This window comes from Gekko japonicus, unplaced genomic scaffold (assembly GCF_001447785.1).
Source record: "Gekko japonicus isolate JY-2015 unplaced genomic scaffold, Gekko_japonicus_V1.1 scaffold369, whole genome shotgun sequence".
NCBI lineage: Eukaryota > Metazoa > Chordata > Lepidosauria > Squamata > Gekkonidae > Gekko > Gekko japonicus.
Window position 1 is genome coordinate 92,041 of NW_015160846.1, and position 9,209 is coordinate 101,249.

At 46.8% G+C, this 9,209-nt stretch overlaps 1 protein-coding gene across 1 annotated transcript in view; it reads right to left on the reverse strand.

Moving 5' to 3' along the window:
- The window catches only part of VPS13C (vacuolar protein sorting 13 homolog C (S. cerevisiae)), a 161,286-nt gene that overhangs the window by 86,049 nt on the left and 66,028 nt on the right, over positions 1-9,209 (reverse strand). The window contains exons 13-18 of the mRNA XM_015420051.1: positions 7,743-7,849; positions 5,735-5,906; positions 4,464-4,526; positions 3,230-3,368; positions 1,806-1,900; positions 562-704 (exon numbers count right to left, since the gene is read on the reverse strand). Coding sequence (XP_015275537.1) covers positions 562-704; positions 1,806-1,900; positions 3,230-3,368; positions 4,464-4,526; positions 5,735-5,906; positions 7,743-7,849 — 719 coding nt within the window. The remainder of the gene's footprint in view (positions 1-561; positions 705-1,805; positions 1,901-3,229; positions 3,369-4,463; positions 4,527-5,734; positions 5,907-7,742; positions 7,850-9,209) is intronic.

Consider the following 9,209-nt stretch of genomic DNA (forward strand, 5'->3'; position numbering starts at 1 on the left):
AATAGTAAAGGTAAAGGTTTCCCTTATTCAAAAGCCAGTCGAATCTGACTCTAGGGGGTGGTGCTCATCTCTGTTTCCAAGCCGAAGAGCCGGCACTGTCTGAAGACATTTCTGTGGTCATGTGGACGGCATGCAGAACACTGTTACCTTCCCACCGGAGCAGTACCTATTTATCTACTTGAAATTTCTTGCTTTCGAACTGCTAGTTTGGCAGGAGCTGCGGCCAGAGACGGGAGCTCACTCCATCACGCGGCACTCGGGTCTCGAACTGCCAAACTACACACCTTCCGGTCTGCAGCTCAGCCTCTTAATACTGACTGTGACGGACCAAGGGTCTGAGTCAATATAAGGCTGCTTTAAATGTTCATGTGCCTCTTTTTCACAACTAATAGTTTTAAAAGGTCGTGGGCATTTCAAAGTTGTCCTGGCTCTTGTAAGGCACTGTCCAATTATTCCTCTATTCTTTTTAAATTTTATTTTTGAAGGAACACATCACCTAGCGGATGTCCCTACATACCCCCCCCCCCAAAACCAGAAATCAATATTACATGAAGCACTTACTTAAGGGCTTGTGCTCCTGGCCTCTGTGATATTTTAGTGCTTAAATCAATAATCTGGATCTTAAGAGTGTCTGGAGTATTTCTGTCTTCTTTAATCGTGAAGGAAGTACTTAACAGCTTCAGAGACATCACACGGGCAACATACTAGACAGGAAACAAAAAGAAGAAGTCACCCCCACATTCTGCTGTGGACAATATTCAGTAAGGGCTGGTTAACACAGCATATGCCTAGCAATGTATCATATTAAAGGAACCACTGGTCAGGAAAGGATGCAAATAAAGGGGTTCTTCAGGTAGAGCGGTCTGTTATTACTACGGCCCTATCCTGGTATTTGTGCAGTTGGAGTGACGAGGCTGAAACTGCGATGACTTCCTCCCCACCCATTGCCATGGTAACCCAGACTTCACAGTTGCTTAAAGGGTCTCTGTGTGCAGTGCCCTAAACTCCTTAGCCAGCACTCTGTGGTGGGCACAGAACAAGATCAAGGGGTACGAATCTCCCGCAAGACAGCCAGCACGGTGAAGTGGTTAAGAGCGGTGGGCTCTAATCTGGAGAGCCGGATTTGATTCCCCACTTTTCCACATGAAGCCTGCTGAGTGACCTTGGGCCAGTCCCAGTTCTCTCAGAACTCTCTCAGCCCCACCTGCCTCACAAGGTGCCTGTTTTCAGGGGAGAAAGGGAATGTGACCGGAAGCAATGTTCCCTCTAAGCTGTGGAGTCTTGTGAGCAAAAATTCTCCTTTCTGAGCTCCGGGCATTAAAATTGTGAGCGAGCGGTTTGGCTCCTGCATAAATTAGTTTGCTCTGGAGCCATACTTCCTGAGCTAAGACATAAATGTGTGAACAAGAGGCTAAAAAACTGTGAGCTAGCTCACACCAACTCAGCTTAGAGGGAACACTGACCGGAAGCTGCTTTGAGACTCCTCGAGGTAGAGAAAAGTGGGGTATAAAAACCAACTTTTCTTATTATTAAATTTGACAGGCACTGAGCTCTATTGTATGCGGGCCTCCCCGCAAATGTGAAATCCAGCAGTTTTGCCAGCCATAAAGCAGACAAAACCATAAACCTATTTTATGAACTGCTGGTGAGAAAGACCAGGAAATTTGGTCTAGCGGGGCATTCAGTCCATTTTGAATCAACTTTCATTCAATGGAGGGGAAAACCCCAAAGTTAAAAAATACTTCCCCCCTTTAACATAAACACATCGATTTGATAGTCCTGTTTTTATGAAAAGGTGCAAATACCTTCTTGGGCAACGCAAGATTATGAGAACTGTCACTATAGCCAATGGCAGTGAAAAGCTTCGTCTTCTCTTCTGGCGTCATGAGGTCATCGATCGCTAATAAAGGCACCAACAAATTGTTATCAGCCTTTCAATCACTACACAAGCAATTGTGTGATTGTTAACAAGATGGACTTAAAAGTTCATTTGTTAAACCCATTCAGACAGTACTAACGATCTCTCTGCCAGACACAAACCTCTGCAGGTAGCACAGTTCTTGTGATTTTCTGAAATTACATTCCCCCCCCCTGCACTGTTTCAGAGAAAGAAGCAGTTAAAGCAGGAACCAAAAACATTCAAGAGGCTATTACATTATGTACTAATCTGTAACTATGGCGGGGCCTCGAGTGATTGTCCAGAGCAGGGCCCGCCCAACCTATTTGAGCCTGTTGGCACCTTTGGATTTTGGCACCGCAAGGTGGGCATGGCCCACCAAATGGCTGCTGCAGGAGGTGGAGCCGGCCGCAAAATGGCTGCCACGGCTCACCTGAAGATCCTTGTCCTGTGGCAGTTATGGCTGCAGCTGTGGCACAGCCAATCAAATCTCCAATGGCCAATCAGAAGCCTTGCTGGGGAGAAGCCCCACCAGGTCCTGCCCACTGTTTAAAAACACTTGGCCAGTTTGAGAGTCAGTTTGGTGTCATGGTTAGGAGTGTGGAGTCTAATCTGGGAGAACTGGGTTTGATTCCCCACTCCTCCACATGAAGCCAGCTGGGTGACCTTGGGTCGGTCACAAGTTCTCTCAGAGCTGTTCCCTCAAGAGCAGTCCTCGAGAGAGAGCTCTCTGGGCCCCGCCTACCTTGCAGGGTGTCTGTTGTGGGGAGGAAAATGGAGTGTAAGCTGCTCTGAGACTCCTTCGGGTAGTGAAGGGCAGGATACAAAACCAACCTCTTCCTCTTCTTGGCGGGCACCAGGAAAGGTGCCAGCAGGGACCACGATGCCCATGGGCACTACATTGTAGACCCCAAGTCTAGTATCAAGAGGTGTCAACAGTTATCCTATCAGGCACAGAATGGCCATTTTTGCCAAGCTCTCCACTGGCACGTTAACATTATTCATCTGCTGCAGAACCCTTTATGGCAGCACCTCGCTTTCTGTGCTTGCCCGAGGATTAGCCTCCCAGCTTCCGGGGTGTAAACAAACTCCAGTTTTGTCCAGGGACCTACACTCGGAGATTATGGCAAACTAGGGTTTGAATCCTTCCGTTTCACTCTGTGCACAAGGGGGTGGAGGGAGGAAGAGAATTGAAAGCATGACAACATGCTGCGCTCATGCCCATCACGAGCAAACCTCTGCTCATCACGACACATGAACAAGTCTTAGGGTGGAAAAGAGGATTAAATTAAGCAGCAAGCATACGGACGTTAGCTTTAAGTTCAAACCTACTTTCAGGAACGGACAGCTCTTCTTCGTCTTCTTTTTTCTTAGACTCCTTCTTGCCCCACAGTCCACTAAACCAACCGCCTCCTTTTTTCTCTGCATCAGTGGACTTCTTCCTCAGTAACTTTTGTCCCGACCTTATAACCTATGACCAAACACCAATAAGAAAACGCATGAGAAGTAAAGATTCCGTTGCTTCAAACACCCCAATGCTTATAACAGAGCCAGCGTGCTGCAGTGGTTAAAGCGTCAAACTAGGATCTAAGAAATCCAGGTTCGAATCCTCACTTTGTGTCTTGAAAGCTTGCTGGGTGACCTTGGGCCAGTCACGCGCTCCCAGCCTAACCTACCTTGCGGGGTTGTTGTGATGATAAAATGGGGCAGAGGAGAAGGATGTGAGCTGCTTTGGGTCCCCATTGGGGTGAAGAAAGGTGCGATATAAATACAGTAAATAAAAATAGATAATTTTTTTTAATGAAACACAAAACTGACACTTAAAGGAACAGGCCTAAGGCAAATTTAAAGACTACGTCTGAGTGTCAAACTCGAGTCCTCATTTGCCATAGATTTCTCATGTTATGTTTTATGGCCTGTACTGCACCTGTAATGCGCTGTTTCTTCGCTATGGGGAATAGGGGGGCAGCTTGTGGGTGAGTGTCTGAGAATGTCTTTGCTGTGCTGATTTATAACTGCTTTCCAAGTGAGCCTCCCGAGCTGGGAAGAATGTACGATGACCTTGAATGCCAGTCTCCACTAGCCGGCCTCAGTAGATAGTGTAACTGTAGGTTTGCGGGTGGGGGGAGGAAGGCTAACGAAGCGCGCTAGATTTAGCTGCTGCTGTATGAATGGATTGGATGGGTCACGGGGGGGGGGCTCGTTTGAATCATGTATAATACCCAGACTGGCGCCAAAAGAGTCAGTTCTGACACAAGATGGACTTAGCTTGATAAAGCCTCATCTCTCAATAAACAAATCACTGCAAAGAGAGTGTTGTTGAGAGCAAGTTTGTTCAAGAGTCTGACATTGAGTGACAGCACACTGGTTGAGACGGCTGTTGTCTTTTTTCAAAGACCACCAGTCTAAGTTCTCTAGGCCATCATTTACTTAAATTTAAAAACAAATGGTTTCCAAACTGATCTGGCAGGGAGAAAGTGGGGCATGACTCATATTCAGACCCCTGCCTATCTTCTAGCGTTGTGTTTATGAAATGAACATGGGGAAGGCAAGCTGCAGAACGTACCTCGACTTGTGCTTGCTGCCGTGCTAAAACGATATTGAAGACGTCTAGATTTTTTTCTAAATCCTGAGGAGCAAACAGACAAACACACTTTAATGCTCTGAAAGTGTGTCCAAGTGAAGTCCACCCATTTGTGTGCGTCGGTACCACCCTCCTTCCTGACCCAAGCCTTCTGGGAGGCACATCTGCAGGGTAAAATCCCTTTGGGCCAGGTCTCACCTACTAAGCCAAGTTCACTGTTTCAGAAGAAACAGGCTTCCTGACAAAGGGCATGCTGAGTGCTTACTACGGAGTCAACGAGCTAAGAAGGTGGCGGCCCATTGGCTAGCCTTTTTTGCCAATGTCTCCAGCCCTGCGGAGCGGTCTTTCACTGGAGGGCCAAAGCTTCTCTACCTTGCCAACCTTGTTTTATTTTTTTTATTTCTTCAAATCTGTACCCCGCCCTCCCCGCTTAAGCAGGCTCAGGGCGAGCCTTCACAAATAAAAGCATACTAACATTCAGATATCATAAAATTTCTAAAACAATTCATTAAAAGCGCATCAAGGTGCTAGCAGAAGGGTTCTGCTGTTAAGGAGAGGGCGTTACACACGCTATAGGTTATTGGAGTATTCAGCTCATTGATCTTCCCGTAGACGCTGGGTGGGCACAGGCTGTCAGTAGTAAACCAGGCACCGGGCTCTATAAGCTTCTGTTGCTATTAAAGTGATGGTGACAATGCTGGTGATGGTGGTGGCTCCTAGCTGAAAGCCTGGCGGAAGAGCTCCGTCTTGCAGGCCCCGCGGGACTGTAGAAGGTCCCGCAGGGCCCTGATCTCTTCTGGGAGCTCACTCCTTTAAGAAGAACACGCTAGAGGGATCAAGAGGGCTTTTGGCTAACCACTGCTTGATTGTTGGTTGTTTTTTGGATAATGATCTCTACTGAGAACCTAAGAGAAGCCATGTTGGATCCGGTCAACGGCCCGTCTAGTCCAACGTTCTGTGTCCCCAAGTCGCCAAAAGAACCAGACGCCATCAGGAGGCCCACCTGGGGGCCCAGGACTCAAGTTTGGTACATTGCTTCATTGGCACGATATGCAAGTTCACCATGGGCCCCCTTCTTTGGGGGGCAAGGGGAAGGCACATTATAAATATTTTAACGTACAGACATGAGACAGGAGGAGAAACTAATATTTGGGCATATGTGGAAATGTATTTCCATCTATGGCAGCGGGTTTCCTGGCAGACTAGCTTTCCCACCTCACCTCATTCAATCCTTCTAGAGACACACCAAGTACCTGCATTTGCTTCTGTGTTTCTTCTGACACTTTTGCCTGAGTCAGCTTGTTTTTATAAACATTTTTGTAACATTTCAGAAGTTGCCTATGTTGCCTTATGTTACTCCACGACCACATGTGGGCACACCTCCTGATATGGACCTCAAGAATACTATTTATTGCATAGTTCCACCTGCGAGAAACAAGAAAATTAATTTTCATTTTCATTAAACAGAGAGGGAAAATAACAACAAAACACCTGAATAAAAAAAGATCAACCATCCAGCGCATGCACTGCATAAAAAAGGTTATTTGCTTAGTTCCTGCAATGCCAATTAAGGCAGCCTCACTGTAGACCAAACATTTTGTGTTGTTGTTTTAGTGGAAGTTGATGATTACTGCTTCCAGGACACATGATGGATCTGATTGCTGCTGTTAAAACCCTTTTCAAAAAGAATCAAGCCTTCATAGCTTTGTTTACCCTCACTGACACGTTCTTTTCATAGTTGGTGGCAAGTTACAGGTTTAATATTTTTGATGTATTTGTTTGATTTCATTGTGGTTATGTAAGCTTCTCTGTGTAGCCTCTTCAGCAATGCTTCTGGTGTCTGTTAAGTCTTTTTAATGCTTGGCATTGTAGGACCTGACGTTTCGCCAGCAGCTGTGACTGGCATCCTCAGAGGTATAACACAGAAAGATGGAGATTATCTTGTCACAGCCTGGGGAGCTCCTACAACTCAGCCCTACCCCACTTTCCTGAGTAGATATAAATCACCTGCCTAACATTTCTTCTTCTCACCTTGACACAGAGAGTACTCTGTCTTTCTGTGCTAGACCTCTCGCAGGGCTCTTTTTGTAGAAAAAGCCCAGCAGGAACTCATTAGCATATTGGGCCACACCCCTGACAGCACAGCTCATTAGCACATCAGGCCATACCCACATGTTACCAGAAGTGTGGTTATCCAGCCACACCCACCTTTTGCTTGTTATTCTGTTTACCTTGTTTGTTGTCAAAACCCCGGGCCTTTTTTTGTAGCAGGAACTCCTTTGCATGTTAGGCCACACACCCCTAATGTAGCCAATCCTAATGAGTTTCTGCTGTTGGGCGTGGCCTATTACGCTAATGAGTTTCTGCTGGGCGTGGCCAACGTGGGAGCCAGCTGGATCTCCATTCCTGTGCGTTCCTGCCCAAAAATAGCCCTGCCTCTAAGGATGCCAGTCACAGCTACAGGTGAAACGCCAGGTCCTACAATGCCAAGCCAACCCGGAAAATCTACAACAGCTAATAAGAAACATAAATCATTGCGAGAGGCAGAAAGATCTGGAAAACTGACAGCATCCACCAACCCCATCACATGTTCTGTTATGTGCGAGGTTATTTCCCAGAGCACAGACAAGATTCCTGTCTGACCATCCACAGGACCCAACCTTAGACAGATCAAGATGGATTAGCCGTGTTAGTCTGCAGCAGTAGGAAAGAGCAAGAGCCCAGCAGCTCCTTAAAAACTGACAAAATCTGTGGCAGGATAGGAGTTTTCAGGAGTCACTGCTCCCTTCCTTAAAGGCTAACAAAATTTGTGGCGGGGTGTGAGGTTCCATGAGTCACTGCCAATACTCCCTCTAAGCTGTGGAGTCTTGTGAGCAAAAATTCTGGCATTAAAATTGTGAGCGAGCGGTTTGGCTACTGCATACATTAGTTTGCTCTGGAGCCATCCTTCCTGAGCTGAGACTAAAATGTGTGAGCCGGAGGCTAGAAAACTGTGAGCTAGCTCACACTAACGCAGCTTAGAGGGAACACTGCTCACTTCTTCAGATATCTGTGACTCACGAAAACTCCTATGCTGCCACAAATTGTATTAGTTTTTGAGGTGCTCCTGGACCCCTGATCTTTCCTACAACCTTAGATAGGTTGCCATCAAATATATACGGGGAATTAAGACTCTCTCCTCAGCAGCAAGCAGCCACCTTGAGCTATTATAGCAACCCTGTTACCCCATTTAAGAAATACTCAGAAAAGCTTCCAACTTACCATTTTCTAGCATTCTTGTGCAGCGGCAAATCCGGTCTGTACTTTCGGTAAGGGGCGTTCCGTACCATATAATCAACGGACTCCAGAAAATCGATTATACTAAGGTACTAAAACAAATGAGGACATGGAGCCAGTCACACAGTTGGAAACACTAACAGAAATGGTGCAAGGGTCAGGCCAAAGACCTTCTTGATTCACTGCTGAAAGGCACACTGAGACCCTACATGGTGCAGTAGCTAAAGTGTCTGACTAGTATCTGGGGGAGCCAGGTTCGAAGCTCCACTCGTGCCATGGAAGCTTGCTGGGTGACCTTGGGCCAGTCACAGTCTCTCAGCCTGACCTACCTCACAGGGTTGTTGTAAAGATAAAGCGGAGGAGGGGAGAACGACGTAAGCCGCTTTGGGTCCCCAGAACGGTGGGGAGTAGAATAAGTCAGTGAATAAAACTTCCAAAGGAACTTTCCTCAGAAACTCAGTTCAGGCTAGCTTTTAAAAAAAAACAAAAAAAAAAAACTTTAGGCTACCCAAATAATTCTGAACAGATTATCTGTGTATCTGGAGAAACACTCTCCCTGTTGAAACCTGGGCCCTGCGGGACTTAATGCCATTCCACAGGGCCTATGAAACGGAGATGTTATGCCAGGCCTATGGTTGAGGTGGCAGAGATCTATTTACTTGGTCTCCCCTTTACTACATTGCCTTGCTAGTTTGGTGTCATGGTTAAGAGAGGCGGACTCTAATCTGGGAGAGCCGGGTTTGATTCCCCACTCCTCCACTTGCACCTGCTGATGTGACCTTGGGTCAGTCACAAGCTCTGGCACAGCTGTCCTTGAAAAAGAGCAGTTTGTGTCAGAGTTCTCTCAGCCCCACCCACCTCACAGGGTGTCTGTTGTGGGGAGGGGAAGGGAAAGGAGTTTGTAAATTGACTCCTTCTTCTTGCTTTGAATGTCTGGTACAAGCTATTGTCTTTGCCTTATCAGCACCAATTGCCATCCATCTGTGCACATGTGGGGATTTGTACGGGAGGAGATGGAGGGGGGAAATTGGACAATGCCATGAAGAAGCACCATCGAGGAGTGGTTAGGAGCATGGACTCTAATCTGGGAGAACCGGGTTTGATTCCCCACTCCTCCACATGCGGCTGCTGGTGTGACCTTGGGTCAGTCATGGCTCCCTCAGAGCTGTTCTCTCAAGGGCAGTTTTCTCAGAGCTCTCTCAGCCCCACCTGCCTCACAGGGTGTCTGTTGTGGGGAGGGGAAGGGAAAGGAGATTGAAAGCCACTCTGAGACTCCTTTGGGTAGTGAAGGGCGGGGCATAAATTCAATCTCTTCTCTTCTTCTCTTCAACTGTTATTACTGTATTGATTTTATTATGGTGTTGTTAATATTGTTAATGATTAATTGGATGTTTTAGAAAGTGGATTCTGCATCTAATGCTTGTTGTAACCTGTCCTGAGCTTCCTTGCAGG